The 22171-nt window shown below is 39.5% G+C and overlaps 1 protein-coding gene across 1 annotated transcript in view; it reads right to left on the bottom strand.

Annotated features, from left to right (window-relative positions):
• Window positions 1-5203: 5203 nt before the first annotated feature.
• The window catches only part of CABIN1 (calcineurin binding protein 1), a 198394-nt gene continuing 181426 nt past the window's right edge, over window positions 5204-22171 (bottom strand). The window contains 5 exon segments of the mRNA XM_090062021.1: window positions 5204-7589; window positions 8336-8382; window positions 8385-8561; window positions 10584-10736; window positions 21220-21499. Coding sequence (XP_089918147.1) covers window positions 7446-7589; window positions 8336-8382; window positions 8385-8561; window positions 10584-10736; window positions 21220-21499 — 801 coding nt within the window. The 3' untranslated portion in view covers window positions 5204-7445.

Genomic DNA, 22171 nt, shown 5'->3' on the forward strand with positions numbered 1-22171 from the left:
TTTAGCTTTGGCTTTTATTTTGCTATGTGGCACCCTCTAGTGTTAAGCAAAGCAGACAGTGTGACTTGACAATGAGTAGCAACTTGACACTATCAAGGTGGGAAAGGGTCAAAACTGTACTTTTGTATCCTAATAGGATTAGTATTTTCCATCTACATTAAATAAAAAAAGAAAAAATTCCTATGGGAGCACCCTGGAATCTGTTAATTAAACTTTCTAAACCCGCTTCTAATAACTAAAGTGCCACCAGGATGTGGCTGCAGCACTGTATCTTGGGTATATGGGAGGTGGGCAACTAGAAACAGAAAAGCAAACTCAGCTACTGAAAGCAATCTGCAGGGAAAAGCTGAGATTTGAGAAGGCAGCTGCTCAGCAGGGAGTAAATGAGACAACAATAAAAAAAAAGAAACATGACGGCAGCAGGTATGGGGTGAAAGAAACAAGGCTCCAGTATTTCCTGTGGAAAATACCCAAGACTATTGCAAAAATGTGTGTACTATAAAAGTATCTAAAATGGTTAGGGAAGGGAGTGGGAATGTGTAGGGTGGGATAGTCATAGCCCCATGAAAGAAGGTATGGGCTTGGGAGGGTCATTAAAAGGAGAGGGTAGGATTCCTCTGAGTGGGGAGTAGGAGGCAGTATCAGAACTTTTATCTTTTAGAGAGGTAGCATACAAGGGTAAGGAGGCAAGGTTGGGTTAGGCAGAGAAGGGGACATGCTCCTAGTTGAGAGGCAATTGCTCTTAATCTTGGGGTATTTGGGGGAAGTGTGCTTTGTTATATTAATATTTTATTCTGCTCTTATAAATTATTTCACCCTTTACTGTCAGCCATCCTGAGGTTTTGGGGGTTTTTTTTGGAGGGTGATGCATCCATCTAATAAGTGAATGGCTAAATAACCCACATTTCTGCCTGTGTAGCTTAGAATTAATGGATTCCTAATCACTAATCCACTGAAGAGGAAATCTGGCAACAAGCACAGGACATCTCCCCTACAGCACTTGTCATTTTCTCTCGGGAACTTTATACTCGTGGCCTTTCAAACACAGCTATCATTAACAAAATATTCATCACTCGGCTAATGCTTGCTTGGCAGTTCTTCTGACATCTCCAACTGGCTCTCTCCGTTATTCTGACATGTAAAAGGTAGGGAGGAATAAAGGATTTCTCCTGCTGGGTGTGTAACTTACACAAAGTGCTGAGGTGCATTATGAGCTTTTCATTTTCCCCAGAAATGTCATAGTCATTGCTGAAGGTAGGGTACTGGACTGAGAGTGGAGTGACCTAATCCAGGGGTACACAACCCCAGGGGTACTTGAGAAGGCCCTAGCAGGTAGACATGGGTGGGCAGGGACAGAGTGCTGCCACACCATCCCACCCTGCTGTGCAGGCACCACCTGCACAGCTGGACTTGGGGGTGAGGGGGAGAGCTTGCATGTGGTGGCTACCGCTGCTCCATATCTGGCTGCCAGGGGTACACTGATCGAAAAAGGTTGAAAACTCCTGACCTAATCAAAAACAGTGAATCCTGTGTTTAGTTTATTCTGTCCTCACCTGTTCTCCTTGGCTTCCACTGAGTCCATTTTGCCCCTGCTCACCAGATTTGGTTTCCAGAAGCCATCACTTCTCCTAACAGACCTTCCTCATCCTTTTCCCTTGACAAATCCCTGACCAAGTCCCATTTCTTTAGGCTGTGAAAGACACATTTATGTGAATAGGACAGCCTCATTATGAACTGAAAAATAAATATCTGAACATATTACCATAATACTTGGTGCAACTACGGAAAACCTTCATCCTACTTCTTGATTCAAAATTCTATTTTGTAAAATTTTATTATTTTGTGTTTGGATGGCCAAGGCAGAGAAAAGCCAGAAAACCCCCCCAATGATTAAAATACTGTCTCAATATAACGCAGGTCCAACATGGGTTACCCAAATTCTTGCTAGTCTTGGACTCAGAACTGAGCCTACTCAGCACATCAAAATTCCCATCCTGATTTGGTGCCCCCAGACATCAATAGCAGTCAATCACATTTATCTTTGCAGCTACTAAGACCAAATATACTATAAAAAGTGCAGGGGCACTAGAAAGACCCAGAAATTCTTCTAAATGTCAGGCAAACTATTTACACTTTTCCCTGCCTTTGGACATGAAACATCTATATTATTTCACAAGGAAACTAGTTGTATTTTTCTTGGGTTTTGTTTCATTTCAGCCTTAAAATCAAAATACTCTTAAGTTAGACATAACTTCTAAGGAGAAGTGGAAACAGGAAAAAAAAAAAAAAAAAAAAAAGAATTTGCTCTTTTAAGGAAGTTACTGGCAGTGTAACACAGACAAAACTCCCTTTCATTTGAGATCCTGATGGCTTTGAAAGATATTTGTGTGCAGAAATTCAAAACCATGACCTGACCCTTCAAGAACTACATGTGTACAACTGCTATGAATGGAACAAAATATGGTACAGAGGATCCAGGGAGAAGAAACGGGCTAATAACTGCAATGAAAGCTTTGTTTAGTGTTACGAGGGGCATAGTTTCTCACTATACAGAAATAGCCATGTGCCTGAAACTGAAATTCTGGAAATCTGCCAGCACTAGCCCTTTTGCAGATAAACACTATTTTCTGCTTAAACATTACGGGTGTTTATACACATGCTTCAGGAGTGGGGAAAAAGGGGTGCTTTAATTAATTAGAACAGCTCCAAGAGCTGGTCTAATTAGAGTGTCCAGAGTGTCATGCATCCCTGCATGGAAAAAGGGTGGTTGAGGCGCTTGAACTAAAGCTCAGCCAACGAATTTTAGTTAAAGCACCCTGCTACCATTTTTCAGCGCAGGGACATTGATGCACATGATGCTGGAGTCTGCTGGAGCGTGGTAATTATCATGGCCCAGAGACTCAATTAACCGAGTCTGCTCTGATGCACTGTAATTACAGCATGTTGGAGAAGCCTCACTGCATGTGTATAGGCACCCTGAAATCTCCTACTTCTAAGAGTAGTAAGGACAATGTAATCGTCCAATTTCTAATGTAGCCATGTTTGTACAAAGACAGCTTCTTACTTAGCATGTTGAAGTTTATGAAAGGAAAGATTTCCCTTAAACTCATATTTGGCAGTAGAGTTTGCTCTCTGTTCCTTGACAATAAAAGGCAGCTCACACTATTGTTTGTGGTAGCTGTCATATATTTGTCTGGCACAATCTCTATGAAGAAACCTAGAAACTACCGCAGATGACAGTAGCTTAGTAGATCCTCTGCAACAATTGACTGCTTGCCTGCATTTGACGTTTAAGCTCTGAAATTAAAGGTGGTGTTAGTCTGGTAAATTAAGAGTTTGCTAGACCAGGGAATTTTATCCATTACATACTGCACTTGCACTACTGCAACTTGCTGGAGCTTGAAACTGGTGTAAAACTGCACCAGTACAAAATTACAGCTTTAGTCTGACCCACGTGTAGGGACCAACTGAAATAGTATTTTTTGTGTGTGGGTGCAAAAAATAAATAAATAAAAAATAAAATCCAGCAATGCCTACAAAATCCATGAAAAAAACCCAAAATGTACTGAAAATAAAATGCTGGCTTCCCAGAGAGAGCCAGCAGTCCCCACAGCACTGCAGTCCAGGCTGTGCAGCCTGCCGGAGTGGGAGCGGGGGTTGGGAAGAGCGGGGCCGCTGGCACAAAGGGGAGCCCAAGATGGCTGCCAGCCCTGCCCTTCATTACTAACTGGCTGAGGGCTGCCTGTCATACAGCTCCACACCTCTCCACCAAATCAGCAGTGAGGGACAGGGCTGGGGCTATGCAACAGACAGCTCTTGCAACCAATCAGTGACAAGGGCAGGGCCACTGGAGCCCCTCAGCCAGAGGTTGAGGTGGGAGGCAGGGCTAGAGGCCACCACAGTCTTCCCGCAAAATGGGCCGGCCACCTCAAGGTGAGTAGACCTGTACCCATGAACACTCGGGTTTGTACTGATCCATCTAGTTCAATGCCTATAGCTGGGGCCAATCCTCCTCCACTGGCTTTAAGAGAAGCCAGAACAAGTCTCTGAGTTTTCAAAGGAGCTGAGATTCATGTTGAAGGCATTTTTTGTAGATGGTGTTGAATACAAACATATCACATAGATTACAAGTGGTTGGTGCCCCAGGACAAGCATCATTGAACTGAACGGTGACTGAACAAACGTCACTTACAGAGAGGGGTTGGAGGATAAAGAAGGTGAGTAGTTAGCAGAACAGCAATTAGAGACCTACTTAAATCACAGCAAGATTAAACAATTTACATGAGTTGGCTGCAGCACAAAGTGCAAATTCTGTGAACATTTCCTGGTTGTGCAGTGCCAGCCCTGCCACTCAGCACTGATGGGCAGAGGGGCCCCAACAGGGAAAGAGGGGGCAGCTGCCATCTTGTCTGCTGCCCTTCATGCTCCCCTGCCAGCAGGCACCTACCCCCAAGGTGGGTAGCAAGGACTGTTGGATCCCACAGGGGAGCCAGCTTTTTATTTTTATAATTTTTTTTAGTTGATTTCACAGACAAGCTTGGATTTTGCAGTTTCTGTAAAATGCATGAAATCACAAATTGAGTAGATCCCTACATTTCAGTATATGGCATGTGGTCTGACAACACAGAATGAACAACTTTATATACCTAAGGAAGACTCCTCAAGACACCTGAGGGATAATGGGATTTACTGCACACAGATGAGCAGCGGCAGGAGAAAAACAACCAACCAACCCACCCACCCACCCCAGAGCTTTCCATGCAGGATAAATGCATATATTACATAGCACTCTAGACACAAAGCTTTCACTGAAAAAACAGACCTGCAATGTTCAACTTACTTTACTGACTAAAAAAGCCTCTCTCTGTTGCATCCTGTTATGTGTACAAAAATTAAACTGCTATCTTAGTTGAGGAATGGGAGCACAATTCAGACATTTTAGAAAATGCTGGAAGAATGCCATAAATAAATAACTACTACTCATCAGGAATCCAGCAGCAAAATAGAAGGTAAATAATATTTTGTCAATGCCAAATTAAAATAAATTTAAAAAGGTAGGTCAACCTTTAATTTATGCAAGAAAAATCATATCCCAGAACTTAAGACAAAGAGAGACAAACTGATTTTACTAAAGATATGAAATATATAAATCATAAGGAATAGAATGAACACAGAAAAAAAAATCAAATATCTTGGTCTTTCTGCAATATTGCTAGGCACGTGGCAGATGCACGGGCCCAAGAATTCACAGCTTTTTTACCTCAGCTTAACTGTAACTTTTAGAATGTATATTGGCCAAAGGCCTATGTAGCTTGCTCTATTTGCATGAATGAATACTGGACAGAATTGCGTCATCTATGGAAGTTTGCCCCTGAAGTCCATATTATTCACCATTTTCCATTTGTTGTGATAAAATGTTTCTTGTTCTTCTTAGGTGATCTGCACTACCATCAAAAAATGCATACAAACCACAATATATTAAAATAAATAAATAAAAGCCATCCCATCACATTTAAGGGCTAGAAAACATAGCATACTGTACATTAGGTTAATGAAAATGGGGGCCAAATTAGTGAGCAAGACAACACAGAACACTTGTTCACACATTTCTGGTCTTATCCTGACCAGTCTTCCTGTGTAAAATCCTTTCAGTCATTTTTCTACTTCTGTGATCTGGACCAGGTTCCATCAGCCCTTGGTAGTAATGAACAAATCTACCAGCTTCCTGGCTGTACTCTGTTCAACTTTTAAGTTCAACAGCAAACAGTCTGAGTAGCAAAATGGGCCCAAGACATAATGCTTGCATTTGAACTGATATAAAAAATAGTGATATTTGCATTTCACTTTTTGTCATGGGCCCATCTCTGTTCAGGAACCATGTTCAGGAACAAAAAAACCTCTTCCTCCTACAGAGAAAAAGTGATTGCTTTTGTACTGTATATATTTCTGCTTTATAGTTAAAATTCTTTCCACAAATCTTGGCCATCATGGTAGCCTGAACTTTCCCTGATATTACTCACTGGTGTTCAAAGATTAACTTATAGAGAAGGCGTGAAGGAAGTTCAAGACAGCTGGCAAAGCAGAGGTCTCTGAGACTGCATGTTTGACAACACTGTCTGAAATGACTCAGTTTTTGAGGAGACGAGAAAACAAGCCTGGATTTCTGCTAATTCTTTTAGAAACAAGATGAAGGTTTGTTTGTTTTTGCCTTGCATCTTCATTGCCTTTTCTAGAAGCAGTAGGATGGAGAGACATGCAACCCTTTTAAGCCAGCACTTAACAGAGGCAACAGTTAGTATGTTTCAACTTTATTAAAAAAAAAGTTTATTCAAAGCTTTGCACTGGACAAAAAACACCTCCCCCCAAAACAGAGAAATTCAACATCGCAAGCTCTATGCATTTTATATATGCAGCTTTTTTTGCATGTTTGCATTCATTATTTTACAAAGTTAACATTCCGTAGAAAAAGTTGCTGTTTGTTACCATTATTTTCCCATATAAATAACTGTGAGCAATCCCTCTGCAGATAGATAAAAAACACCTTTTTGTGTCATTCTGTAAAAAACAGACATTACTGAAATGGTACTGAAATCCATAACATCCCCCAACACCACCATAAAAATGTCATTTAACTCTCTGCCCAAAATGCTTGTCCAAGGCATTAGAGAAGAGGCCATAAGACATTGCTGGAAAGTTTATCTTCTGTTCAAGCCAACAATCTGGTAAATTATCTTTTGTCAGGCTTAACAAGAGTGAAATGAGCACATGATGGAGGCCAAACTGCCCACACTAGAAACCTGATTTCCTGGTTAGCTGTCACAGCCAAGTTTGGATGTCCTGTGATTGGGCCAGAAAGCTGAAACATTCATCCACTTTCCCTCCAGAAGGCATAGAAAATTCTTGATGCCATGATAAACTTCTGCTGGCTCAGCAACTTCCTCCCAATCCACTCACTTTAACTGGAAGTGGTAGAAATGTTGAGCAGTGGATAGCTCATGACATACATCTAGAGACCAGATTTCAAATTCCCTGGAGGAAAAATTAACAAGGGGAAAATGCTACAAAGACAGCTAGAGAAAAAGTGAAAGTCCCTGTGGAAGAGCCACTGTGTTGGCTCCCAAGGACATGGTTTGGAGAAGTAGAAGTAGAGAGGCAAATTGCAGCTTACAACACTGCTGTTTTCTGGAGTTTAAGGGTGACAATGTGGTCCAGATGAGCTTACTGGCTGGAAATCAATCATTCTTTCTGTCAAGCACCATGATAAAAAGAATGGCGAGGATTTTGAAGGCAATACCGGAGGCGGTGGTGGCAATGAAGATAATGGAGGTGAAGGATACAATGCTGATGAAAATTAAAAGGAAGGTTATGCCAACAGTAAGATGGCAGTAATGCTGGCAACAAGAAGGCTGCTTATATGGTTGGCGTTGGCGATGACCACAATTCATTCATATGTCCATATAGTCATCATCTTCATCAGTGTCACTCTCCAGTGAAGACTCTTGACTTGAGGTCTCTAAGATCTCCAAAGCTGGCTGACAAAGGCTTTCCTTCTTTACATTTGCTGCAGACTGAGCAGACAAAATAGCGGACTGATCACCCCCGCCACAAAAAGAGAGAGAGAGAGAGAGAGAGAGAGAGATTGCTGAATATTTAGGAAAAACTGATCAGAGGGTTCAAAATCAACTATCTGGTCCTCAGCATTCAGAAGTCCTCTTATTTGTATAACATTCATGCAAATTTGTGTTCCATTATACCTTTCACTAAGCTTCCCTATAGCCAGCACTTATTACTCTACAGCAGGGGTTCTCAATCCCAGGGCCATGGCGGGTTGGCTAACTGTCTGCAGTATGGTTGGCTGCCAGCTGTGGCTCCTTCGGCAGGGCCATGGTAGTGCAGGGTTTGACCCACCCCACCACCTGGGGGATGGCGTTATTCTTACCTGTTTTCTAGCCAGAAATTCTGGCCACGGTTGGCTATGACTGCTGGGCTGCAGTTTGCTGGGCTGTGGCATAAAAACTTTGGGAAGCCCTGCTCTAGAGCAAGATGGTTCAGAAGAGATGTTCTATTCCCCCTATGACTATTTTGTTCTGTTGCTTTCCAGGAAGCTTAGTAGTCCTGCAAAAACTACAAACTCCTCAAGGCACCAGGACTGTGACAGCTGTATGCTCACTCCCAACCAACTTCTTTTGTGCAATTCTTATAAGGGAACCTAGGATTTTATATCCTGTCATGAGCCGAGGTCTGAAGTCATTGTTCCAGTAACATAAGTTCTGCCTCCTTTAACAGAAAATTAAGTTAAACATCAACACTTTAAAAAATTTAGTTTGAAAATTACCTTTAATTTTTGTTTGGTTTCTTCAGAGATGCTGCCCTTTGGAGAAGGAGGGTGGGAGTTGGTGGAGTGACAGTGATCTCAGGTGGAAATTTGGTAATGGATGAAGGAATGAAAAGCTTTGGCATGTTGGGCAGAATGCGGGTTTTTACTCGGGTGCTGTCTGCCTTGTTCTGCTGGCTTCCCAAGGACTGTGAACTGGAGCTGAGTTCCAGCTTGGAACTGGAGGCTGAGGGAAAAAGGATCAGGAATAAAATTTTAGAGATTATCCAAGTTTACATATACCACAGGGTAGGAAACCACAGTAATTTGGTATACGGCTTGCTGAAAAGATCCTTTTGCTAAATACACCAATTTTCTTATCAAGGCTCAGAAACAGAAGTAACAAGGGGAGAGTGGTAGGAGAGCAAGCAAGTAGTGACATTTCCAGGAGGCCAACAGCTCCAACTTTCTATGGCAAATAGGTCATTTGACAATGCAATCTTGTGGAATGCTGCTGCAACAATTAATTTCTTAGCCTATAGTTTTGACCTGGTCACCCTTCTTTGTAATTGTCTACTGGTTCCACCTTCACTATTACTGAGAATATAATATACTTGCCTTCATGTTCCAGCCTCTTCACATCTTCTCTCTACCCAACAGGTTATACCTTATTCACTGTCAAGGTGCTGACTCCCATTTTCAGTCAACCCACAATACCAAACTCTGTTATTCACAGGTTTAACTATCTATCTAACAAACTCTGAACTTTCTTCCGCATTGTCACTTGCAGGTAGCTCTTATTATCTTCTTTCAAATCCTTCCTTAAAACTGTTTCTTGATGCCTACAAAAAATTTCCAACAGGTTTCCAGCACTGCTGATCAAGCTGACCATTCTATTCCATAGTCTCTGTGTACTCCAATGCCTGGCGGTCCATCTGCTGTTTCTTGGTCTTATACTTAAATTGTAAGCTTTTTAAGAAATGGATGGCATTTTTGTTCTATGTTTGAACAGGACGTAGCACAATGAGGGCCTGATCCATAATTAGGACTAAGCACAACTGCAATACAAGTAAATAATAATTCTGCAATACTGAACTGTACAAGAAGTCATCTCTAGCTGTCACTGTATAGAACCATAACTAATGCCCTGCCCCCCTGCCAAAAAAATCAAGTTATATAAAGTAGCTGCACCCTGCCAGCCTTTCTAAGACGACAACAAAGAGGGATGTTTCCATCTTCTCTTCAAGCTTAACGCTTACAGTTTTAGACACTTCTAAGAGGCTGGGCTGAAACCTATGTGCTCTTAATACAACAGAACACAAAAACTGACATTCTGGGTCACACGCCAGGTCCTATTAAGGCATATTGCCATATTTCCAAGTTGGTGAACCACTTCACAGAAACATGTCAAAAATACTGCAGTAGGTAGATGCAAGGTAATTTAAGTCCTAGGTAGGCTTCAGCTTTATTTGTACTGTTGCAACACCTAGAAGCCCTGGATAAAGGGCCTTGTGGGCTAAGTAACATACAAATACAAAACAAGATGACACCTTACTCCAATCCACAGTAGCTAACAATCGGTTTAAGCCCTGCAACCAAGGCTTTACATTTCTTCCAAAACTCTTTTTTTCAAGGCATTAACTGTTAAAACTCAGGATCTTCTTGTTTACCATATAAGTGTCCTCTCTGAAGCTTACTGAAAACATTTTTACCACCTAGTTAACTCCAGCAATATGCTTAAGTAGAGCCATGGAAAAAAAATGCTAACAAGTTACTCATTTTGTTTTCAAATATATCTGGGACAAAGAAAGAATCCCCTATTAGTGGAAGGCCTAAGTGCGCACTTATAACTGCTCTGAAGAAGGAATGCTGCAGACCTTAGTTGACCTCGGTAAACTTTTTTTTTTTTTTTTTTTTAAAGTAAATCTTTAAAAGAGCAAAAACTACACAGAGCAAGAGCCAGGTACTACAGTGTTTTTTTTGTTTGGCTATGCTGCTATGGATATTTAGTATGCGAGTCATATACCAAAGAGAATTATTATTGAGGGACTATGAGGCACTTCTCCAGGAAGCTGAGATACTGCCATGAATGCTTGTAAACTCTGGAACAATTGACTAAAAGGCAGAGAGAAAGCTGGGAAAAAAAATATCACATACTACAGCACAGTGCCTACAGATGAATGTGTTGCCCATTAAACTAACAGTTTCAGCACTGAAACTTGTACATAGATTTTTTTTGAGCTTCTAGAGGATCATGAAGCATTCTTACCCTGGGTACAGACATGTCCTGAACTTGTGCTGGTCACGGATTCTGCTTGCCAGCAAGCAGGTTCAGATGATGGAGCAACTGTAGCCATTTTCATTTGTTGGCAAAGTCGAGACTCTTGCTGCTGAAATCCAAGCCCTTCCAGCTCTTCTTCCTCTTCATTAACAAAAAGGAAAAAAAAACCAAGTCACAGATTAGAGACATTTTGATCCATTTTGCAACTCATTTCTTTTATGTATTTCTCACAACTGATGGGCATTTACATCATTGACCTACCTATGCATTTAAACTGAAATGTAACTAACTGAAATAAAAAACAGGCAATTTAAAGTCATTTCAATGCCTGGTGGCATCAACCTAAACTCTAATTTCCTTGAAGCATTTTATGAAATTGGATAAAACATTCTGACACAAAATCTATTTCTTTTCTTTTTTTTAATTAATGATGTAAAAAGTCACAAGGATATGCCAAGTATAAATGTCTGAACGTATGCAATTGACCATGAACTTCCAGATATGTGGAAGCAGGTATAGTCTTCATAAGCACCATCACACAATGCCAAACAAGAATAAATTCATTGGTACTGTACAGAACTACAGTTCTGATCCAAGATATCAGCATTTGGATTATGGGCAAATAACAGAGAAATTTCTATATAGGTATGTACTGTATTACAAATGGTCTTTAAAAGTGAGCACCAAGAAACAACAGCAAATTTGGTTTGGCGTAACTAACTCTGAGACAAAAGTGTGTTTGTTCAGCCTTCAGTGGCAAGTCTACATAAGTTTGCTAATGCATTTTTTAAATTCTGAAATTTCCGCATTCTGACATACGAGTTTAAATGTTTACAACTCAGATCTTCATGCTGTGTTTGTACACTCTTTCTTACTTCACTTTCCGTTAGAAAAATATTTTATTAAATGCTCTATTAAACAGTTGCCTTCCACACAGAGCTGCAAGTTGTATCCGAGGTACAAATTTTTACTGACAAAAAAAAAATCCTAATGATCCCAAAGATGTTCTGGAAAGTGTAGGCTGAAACAGGCCTGAAACAGCTGTAATCTTTTTTCGATTCACTATTTAATAATAAAGCTTACTGCAAGTGTTATCTTGATTATCTGACCAACTTCCTAAAAAAAGAATATTTATCACAATTTCTCCCAACCTAAAAAAATGACTTCTCTTGAAATGATGAAAAACATTTTTCCATCTGCACCTGATACAATCAAGACTTGATGATTTGTCATACAGATATCTCACTGTCTGATTTCTGCTTTTCCACCAGAATTTTGAAAACAGTATGTGTTATGGATGAACAACTTGACAACTCTATTAAAAGGAACAAATGGTCCAGCATTCTTTTCCTCTTGTCCAACACTGTAAGGCCTCACATGGATTTGTGTCCAGTCTTGGACAAAGCACTTCAAGGAATATGAGGAAAGAGTTGGAGAGAATCCAGGGCGAAAACAAGAAAAGTGATTTGGAGGCCTAGAAAACACCACACGAGAAAAGGCTGGAAGAGCTAGGAATATTTAAGCATGGGAAAGAGAAGACTAAAGTGGCGGGGGGGATGGGGTAGGGATTCAAAAAAAGTCTTTAGACAAAGAGTTGTTATGTATAGACCCATGATTTGATATTGTCTGCTTCTACAGTGGACACAAGTAGTAATGATCTTAAATGGCAACAAGGGAGATTCATAAAGTTCTTCCTAAAATCTCATCTATGATGGTGGCGACACACTGGAACAAACAGATTACTAGAGAAAGGTTGGGGAATTTCCATAATTACAAGTTTAAGTGCATATTAGAAAGATGCTCGACTTGAAGGGCTTAGATAAAGGATCTTCTTATTTTAGGCAAGGGCTTGATCTCCTGGGGTCCCTTCCAGCCCTATGCAATTATGATGCTACACGTTAGAGAAATATAAATTACTAAAACTTCTTAACTGGATTCCCTCTAAACAAGCAAGCTGTAAATCCTGTAATCTATATTAAATTGCAGCCTAGGAAGAGTTTGAAAGTGGTTGGTTGCTGAGCCATAGTAGGGGCTTAAATATTTCAGTAACCAATTTAAAGTTTACCATTCATTTACATTAAGACTTATGATTTGAATTATTGCTTAATGATAAAATAAGTATACCTTTTACACTGATGTTTTTTGGTGTGATTATAAGGTGCATCACTGCTTCAACTGATTTGCTCCGTTTTGATTCTGAGTACGTTATATCATGTGACCCCATTGATTGGTTCTTCTAAGCAATCAAAGCCTAGCCTAATGCTGCAAGCTTGATGTACAGCTGCTACGTTTTATCTTCAGTAATCAGCAGATCCACACACATCACTGCTTTCTTTGCTTTTGATTTTATTAGTCTTGCAGATTCATTTCATAGAACAATGCAGTTTTTATTTGAATGAAAATTAGATGCGTCAGGTTCTTTCACTTTTAAAGGAAAACAGGTGAGAAGACATACTTCTGAATTTTTATTCCTATGCTTCTGGAAACAGTATTTGTTAATGTAAAATTGTACTGAAAGCCCCTGCCTATCAAAATGAAGAGGCATGGTCAGGTTAATCAATCAGTAATTCTACTCCCAGAGGCGTTAAGTGTGTAGTGATTGAATTCTGCCCCGGATTAGCTCAAACTCTTAATCTGCCTGCGATTTTTATGCTATGGTCATTTGAGATCCACATGCTTTTTTCAGTTCAAAAACTGGGTTTATGAAAAAAAGGTTAAAATTTTCTCTTAAAGTTACCCTGTGGTCCCAGCACATCCTACCTGAACTTGTACTAGCTGATATTTTATTTAATATAAGGTACTTAAGTCTTTAAATCTTTTTTCTTTACACAGACAGAAAAAGCAAGACAGGATAAACAGAGAGCCACACATTCATACAAAGTTAAATTTTATACTATTTGTCTAAAAAGTAGATTTCAGAAGGAAATATCCTGATATGTCGTGTTTGTGGAATTACAGTCTAGATGAACATCATGTCCTAGTTCTGTTAATAAAAACTTTCCCCAGGGAGGCAAAAACCGTACTAACTCATGAGCCACAAAATTCTGCATCAGCCCAACAGCACAAGGAAACAGGCACAGCACATTCTGAATGTGGTCAGAAGCTCATCTTTTAGCCACATCTTTCTATATTGCATAGCACTCATATCAGTCTCATACATTTTCAAATGTTAGCATCACAAACCTTGCTGAAAAATAAAGTCAGTTTCTGAAGACATTAATGAGATGCACCAGCTGCTCATCTCCAGGCAGAAGATGGGACAGGGTACTTTAAAGATTTATTTAGCACTCAAAACCTAAAGTGTAACTCACAGACGTTAAGCACAAAAGGAAAATAGATTTGCAATGCAAAAAAATGTTAATATTTAGACTGAAAAGTTCATCTCTATTTGAGCAAAATGGAGCCGAATATAAAAAAAATTAGCTCCCCCCCCTTCCCAACAACTCTCTAATATGCATAACATAATATACATAATAGAAAGAGGCACATCATACCTTTCAACATCTCCCTGCTTTAGTGAGGAAGAAACAAGCTGAAAACAATCCAATGCAACAACTACTCCAGCTTTCCTCTCCAACCTCTTTCCACTTGTTGCCAGGGTAACCAGTGTTTGCAGATGCCTATAGCGGGCGCCTGAGTTCATGACTTCATCATAGTTAATATTCTCTCTCACTGTCTCTCTTTATGCAGGGAATACATTAGATACATACACCACACATTGTACACATATAGATTATACAATTCCTGTGAGTATTTTTCTACAAATATCACAAGTTACTTTGCTATTTGTCATGTATACAATGGAAAAAAAAATAGATTCCCCCCACCTCCATTTCACTGATGTGCAGAAGTTTAAAAAACAGTGGAACTGTAAGTAATAAACCCATGCTCTTTGTGCTGAGTACTCTCTCATTTGATTTGTTTGTGCTGTGCATTATGTCACTTGATTTCCTTGCACTGTCAGGTATTGAAACACCAGCATTATCATGTTAATTAAATGTGTTAATCGGAATTAAACACACAACTTCAGTCATTTACAAAAACCGACAAATGCTAACTGAAGAGGGAAAAAAAAAGGATAGTATGACTAGCACCTTAAACACATGCCTTCCAGCTGCTGAAGGTGGCAACTAGATGTGGTAATATGCACAAAGGCAGATTAAAAAGACTTAAAGAGCAGAAGCATCTCATCCTAGGAAAGACTGACAAGCCAAACTCTTAACAGAAACCTAAGAAACTAAAAAACACTGTACTTTAAAAAAATAGAAAAAAAGGGAAGACCTGGAAATTGAAATGTCCAGCAGCTTCAATTTGTTAAACAGGCAATCCAAAAGAAAAAGAAACACTAGACATATTGTCAAAGGAAATTTAATACTACAACATAAAAGTTGTGTAACACTTCAAAATATTTTAGAAACAGCAATGACTCAATTTTGCAACTCTTAATTATTAAGTACTTATACCATTTGTCCCAGTGATTTCAATTAGTTACTTGAATAGAAGTGTTATTCTGCACAAGCAATAATCAAAAGAAATGTGAAGCATTAAATCAATTCACCATGAAAGGTAGGCAAGTATTTCTGGGTGTCTATAGACATGCTCTGACACGTTCCAACTGGAACCTGTCACAGCAGACTTGATCAATTGGATCTGTTCCACATTCTCATCAAAATGTGCCAGTGTAGCCTCATCATCACACCTCTTAAGCCCACCCCACTTTTCAAAATGGCTGCAAGAACACTTTAACTAAAGTGTAAGGTTTAGTTAAAGTGCCCCCTGTCCATTTTGAAATGCAAGGGCTTAATGAATGTGATAGTGAGCTGTTTTAAATTAGAGCAGCTGGCTGGGAACTCTTCTAACTAACCCCCCCACCCAAACATGTGTACTGGCAGCCACTGTCCCTACTTTTTTGATGGAGACTGACACGGGGCCAAATCTGTTCTCTGCTACATGGGAATAAGCAGAACAACAGAAATATTGTGTCTGTTAAAACTTTTTGAGCTCTTATTTTACATATTTTTGAAAAATAAAAGCATGGTAATAATTCACTCCCCAGGATTTAAAAAAACAACAACCAATTAAAGTGGTTTGTTAATTCATAGTGGTCTCTGTCTGTTACAATGACCAATTTAGTAGGTGCAAATAAGTTTGAGAAAAATTGGATCATATTGGAGTACAAGAAGAACTTTTCTTTTCAACTCTCAGCAATGAAAGCAGCCATTTTAACAACATCTCCTGTGCTTAACTGGCCTCTGGTAAAGGAAGGATGAAACATCAGAGAAGGGAATGACATAACTTTGCTAGACAGCTGTTAAATAAAAAACTTATAGGCAATAGATTACAAATGAAAAGGAGGAGGTCTTTTAAACTAATCTTAGCCGCAGATTAAATCCCCTCAAAGGATACTGGGGACATCAAGAGGTTGTACTGTGCATTAGGGGAAAAACTAATTTAACTTGGTGTACTTCCAACAGGTGATCAGGAGAAGAAAGAGAACATGTTTGATGATGTGATCAGCTAGTGCTGTCAAGTGTGCATGGCAGGAGGCAATCAAGAAATCCTTCATAAAACAGGGGAAAAAAAAAACTCCACTGACATTCATTCAGCAGTAAGAGTTCTCATAGACATGGATTACAATGGAAGAGACCAGGGAATCGAGAATACGAGAAGTGAGAATACCAAAGCCAACCCCCATGGAAGTGACTGCAACAAGGAGTAGAGAGAATCAACCTGTTTTACTGCTACTGGAACTAAATTGCATCTAGGACAATAAAAACTGACCCTGGAATCTACAACAATCAGCAAAAGAGATAGATTGCCGTACTCTGAACAACCCACTTTTTTTTTTTTTTTTTTTTTAAAGCTCTAATTACCACAAAAAACAAGTACACTCGGGAGTTTTAGAAGCTGTAAATATATAAATCATTGTGCACAACTCAAAACCCAGTAACCGATCATCAGATCTGGATGGCAGAAGGAACTGGGTGTGACCATGGCTATTCAGAGAACTAGAAGCAGTGAAGAGTCATGGTGAACATGTTAACGTACTGCATAGCATACAGCAAGGCAAATGCCCTCAGTGGAACATGATATTATAGACTTAGTGAGTTCTTTGAAGTACTTCCCACTCTGTCATCTGCATCATATGTCAGTCTTTCAAGGGTTCAGCTGTTATCAGGTTGTGCATCAGTTGAACAACTCAGCCACGCCGTGGAATACTGTAAGTCAGTGCTAACAGAATCTGATGCAAGTGATATAGAATTAGGTGTCCTCTAAGTTGGCGTGTCCATTTTAGTCCATGTTTGTTTCACAATCTCCCCTTAGTGCAATATAGAAATATGAACTGAACAAAACGGGGTGATACAGAATCCCTTTGACAACTCTGGAGGTGGAATAATAGTTGTCCATATGGCAGCTCTCTACATGGCGATTACACTCCTCTGACATAGGTCTCATATGCCCTGTTGCATATTTCTTCCCCACATCAGGGATCCAATGCTGTGTCATATTAATATATGGTATTAATTTATGTCCAGGACCTGCCATTCTAAAGTGTCCTTTACGCTGAGCTTCTGCTGAGGTCATTATTCCTGCCAGCTCTCTCTTATGCCAAGTCAACCTTAGCACCAGTTTTTTCTCCACATCTCACTTTTCTGACATTCTCACACAACCCAAGCAACCTTCATGAACCTTCACTGGATATGTATTTAAGCAAGTGGGCCACAGAACTTGTTTCTCAACTTGTTCCATTGCTTCTAGGTAGGACAAACCCTCAAGATCAGAATAGAATAGATACACAAAATTCCTGTTGCAATACAGAAAGAAACAACTTACAATTTTCTAGTTTTAGCAGTTATGTCACAGCCAATAAGCATTTGCTTTGTATGCAAGTAGAAGGGTCATCATGTTTAGAAGGAATGACCAAGGCAAGCTGCAATAACTCCATGTACCTGGAAGTGATGGACTGAAAATTTTGGAACATTCACAACACAAAAGTACCATCACCTTAATAATAATAGCTAAATTAGAGATGAAAGTAATGTAACTGATAAAGCAGGTAATTAAATCTCAAAGTCCTCTTTGCATTCTGCTTTAGTCTCCTCAGGGGGATCCTATTCTCTTCCATGTACTGGAGCATTTTCCATGCAAAGTGAGAGAGAGAAGAACAGAACGTGGTGGATTCTACTGCACATGGTAGAACGTGCAGGTGCGGGCAGTGGGAACAAGGCTCGTCAAAAAACCCTCACAAAGAGCAGACTTTACCAGGTAACATTTTAACCGTCAAGGTGTTTTTTACACCGACATTGAAATGGACATTAATTTAGTCCATTTCTCTCATTTTATGTGTTGACATAATGGAATACTGGTTTCAAGCAACATCATTTACCTTTGAGTAATTCCAGTGGTGAAGAATCTTTTCTTGCTATCCTGCATTTTCCAGCCCAGACTGGGGCCAGAGTTTTCCTGCCCACTCCCTGTAGCAATCAATCATCACTAGATTAAGGAATGGAAAGGGAGTTTTTTTTGTTTTTGTTTTTGTTTTTTTTTGAGATGAGGGGTGGGGAAGGCATTTTAGAGGGAATACACACACACACACACACACACAGAGAAGATTTTCAGAGATTAGAACAGTACAGCTACTGGAATGGTGTGACAGTGCTGGAGAGAGATATCCAAGTTGTCTTAATTTTACAGTTCCCCAGGGTCAATTTTACACTGAGCTAAAGAGGCTGGCAGCCCAAGTGCATTTATGCTTAAAAGCAGGAAGTTTCCCTACTGTAATTATCACCATTACCACCTTGTTGTTGGACTTCATCATGCTGTAGTTTCTATATTGGTTGTTGTACACCAGATCCAAAAATCTCATTAACATGTTTACACAGGGAATGACTGGCAGAGAACCAAAACTGCTTGGAAAACCAGTCTGTAATCCCTCTCTCATTGAAGTCATGGAGAATTACAGCTGTTTATCTTTGACACTGAATCCTCAAAGATGAGCAAATAGGGAAGGGGTAAGGAAAATGATAATTAAGAAAGAATGCAAAAAGGAACAAACTGAAAAAGATTACTTGGAAAATAAGGCATGAGAGAGTTTATATAGGAAGAGAACTAATGGAGGAAAGGGGGAGGGAGGATAAAAACTTGGATTTAAAAAGAAATTAGAGGTAGGGTGAAAAGGGAGGAGGAGAAAGAAGAAAACAGCAAAGGACACTGATGTAACTGGTGTCTCTCTCAGCTAGAGAAATGACCCGTCAGGTAGGTCTGAGCTCTAGAAAGCCAGAAATGACACATGCACTCAGCACTGAAAATGAGAGCTTTATGAAAAAGCCTCTTGATCTTCAGACAGGCAGTTTCAGAGAATAAAATGTTGGCAGCTGAAACTCCCTCCCTCCCACAACCAGAAGATGTATAAAAGCAGTGAAAGAAGAAACAACAATTAGAAGCTTAAGAAGCCCCTAAAAGGTACAGGGAATCAAAAGGTTAAAAAAAATTTTAAAAAAATGTTCTAGTCACTGCATGGTGGCCTGGGAAGTTGGGGAGAAGGAAGTGTGTCAGAATTGCTTACAAGTTTTATGTGGAAAGCAATGGCACACAGGAGCTCTAACCTGTATTGTTATTCTTACCTCTCTGCTCAGTGACTGCATAGCAACTGTGAAACATGGAGGTTTAATTTTTTTCCTCCTTCAGGTATAGACCTAAATTATTGCCTATTGAAAAATCCTACAAAGACATTCCATAATACTATGTAATACCATTCCTGAACTTTATGGGCAACAAAAATCTGACTTTAACACCTCCCCCCCACCACACACGGATGCATAGGGTCTCTCCATGGATCTGTGAAGAAGGGAAGCAAGGTGATTATAACGCGACTATTAGTGGCAGATGTTAAATTTCAATTTCATCCTGTACTCCGACAGATTAGCTTATTGGAAAAATTGATTTGTCCCTTGTTTCCTCTTTGCTGCTGATGCATTCAGGAGATTATGTGCATTTAGCTGCTAAGGCTGATTACATAACTAAGAAATCATGTACAGAAGGTAGTATGCATAAACTGAACAAAAGATATTAATTTACAGTACAATATTACTTAGACAAAACAGTTTGAAACTTGCCTACAAATATCTGTAGTCATTGTTAATAAGTATGATTCTAATCTCTCAGTACTACCTTTACACTATCCTCAACTGCTGCTTTCTACAGTGCCTAGACATAGAAGAATCCATCTTAACTATAACGTAAGAGTGGTTTGGCTAGGACTCTTAACATTAGCCAAGTAAAGCTTGTTTTTCCTGATACACAATAGAACTTAAATCATTTCTGAAAAAAGCATTATATGCTCAAGTAATGCAGGCTCTCTCACCCTCTTTAAATCATTTTACCCATATAGTCCCCAGTGTCTTTGCCCACCAGCTTTGCCATGGATGGCCAACAGGAAGGGAAAAATAAAAAAGTGAGAAAGCACATTAAATTCCCTCCTTAATCTTGACCATCTGTGTAGGACAAAGTATACAAGATAATACCCAAGAAATTATATACGCATTTCACATCTTTAAAATTTCTCACCTGACCTCTGCTCAGTCAGTCAACTGCACTAACATGCCAGCAACCTTAGCCTTTTTATTTTTTAGCACAACTGCCATATTTATAGTTAACATATTTATAGTTAACATGGGTCATCTCAACTAAGAGCACCATTTGCAGGGGGCAAGACATGAAAAATAGTATTAATAGTATTTTATGAAGCTAAATACCTTAGAGCTTCTTTCTGAAACAGTGATTCTCAACCAAAGTGCCATGGCACCCTAGGGTGCCATGAGATCAAATGCAAGGAGATAAGTAGATAAAGGCAGGCTCAGGCTCTCCTTGCCTGCCTGCTCCTCCACCCTCACTGCCTGGTCCTTCTGCAAGGAGGTAAGCACTGTAATAAATAAAGTAGTTTTTGAAATAGGGTGTGATTTAATTTGCAAAAGTTATGGAGAGATCTAAGGGGTACTTCTAGTCTAAAAATGGTGAGAACCACTGCTCCAAAACATGGCACAGACATGCCAACATGCAGGAAAATATGTATCAGTAACTTATCAGTTAAGGAGTTTTTTTACCATGTTATACACCTCCAAACACTAAACACGTGGCAGAGCTATCCAGGTAACAAACTATATCAATCTTATACTTCTGACGTTCTCTTGTATACATTTGACCAGTAATCCAATTCTAACATTTAAAATGTTTAAGCTGTTTAAAAACAACCAAACAAAAACCAGTTCTTATTTCTTTATATCAACCAGTCTGAGAAAAGCAGTGCATTTTAGGTCACTGGGGAGCTGGAAATCCTTTTCCATTAAATATCAGACGTTTTATAAGCAGACAAGGTTCTTCGGGTGAATCTGATATCTTTTATTAGACCAACTTAAATGCTGTTAAATGTGTATGTCCCTTTCAGAACCAAGCTGGGAATTAAGTTTGTGCTTGTGTTCTTTAGAGTGTGGTCCAGACATTCAAAAACAGGGCTGGGAATCAGAACTCTGCTACTGACTCACTATGTGGCCTCAGTCCAAGACAAAGGCAAGGTCAAGAGACAAGGCAAGAAAAAGTGAAGACATTTTCTTTAGAACAGACTTACCACGTGCAAGGTAAGACATGTTGGGAGCAGTCTCTACACTCTGGCTCCGGAGATGCTCAGCGTCTTTATTTGGCTCCTGTGGCTGTGGCACTGATGATAATGCTGAGGAAGAGGAAGCTTGCTTCGGTTTGGAATGCAAGTCATTTAGTCTCAGTAAATTTTCAGAAGTCACAGCATCTGGGTTCACTGAAGTGGCATTCAGTGTTGCTGGAGTTGCTGGGAAGAAACTCTCTTTGCTGTCCTTTGTATGTTTTGGGGTTGTTGGCATTTCTCCTGTGGACTATATTAAAAAAAAAAACACAAGACAGACAGTGAAAAGTGTGTTCCAGTCATCTCACATGCTACTTTCTCAATTGGAAAATACAGACAGCATGATGATTTTGTGTACTAGGCAAATAACCCCTCTTTATGAGCATAAAAACTAATTATAATATAACCTTTCCTTGAACAAATGCATATTAATTTGCTGTACTCTACAGTATATTTAGCAAACTATCACCTTGAGCATTTGCTCATATTCAGATTTAGTTTTATTTAGCAGCTACTCGCACATACACACATGCATGTGCATGTGCATGCGAAGTCCCTCACAGTGTAATTATTTCTGCTCAACCTTTTATCTTTAAACCAAACATGAATTTCAGAAAAGTTCCTAATGTCTATGAAAAGAAAGCAGCTCTGTCAATTAAAAAGACTTACTGGCAAACTCTGAACTTAGGGACAGAAATTACACACACTGGTGTAGGTGATCAAAAACCAGTTCAAATCTGTAATACAACAGAAGTTCAGCGCACATAAACCACTCTCAAAATGTCCAAAACCAGTTTAAGATAAGCTTGGATGGATGTAGTATCAGCCTAACTTGAATCTGGAAGGGATCTGGGACAAATTCAATAAGCTGATTTAATTTAAATCAGTTAGCTCACAGTCCCTCAGCATCCCAGGATGTTTT

This window comes from Crocodylus siamensis, chromosome 9, assembly GCF_052110815.1.
Source record: "Crocodylus siamensis isolate JL-2025a chromosome 9, ASM5211081v1, whole genome shotgun sequence".
Taxonomy (NCBI): Eukaryota; Metazoa; Chordata; order Crocodylia; family Crocodylidae; genus Crocodylus; species Crocodylus siamensis.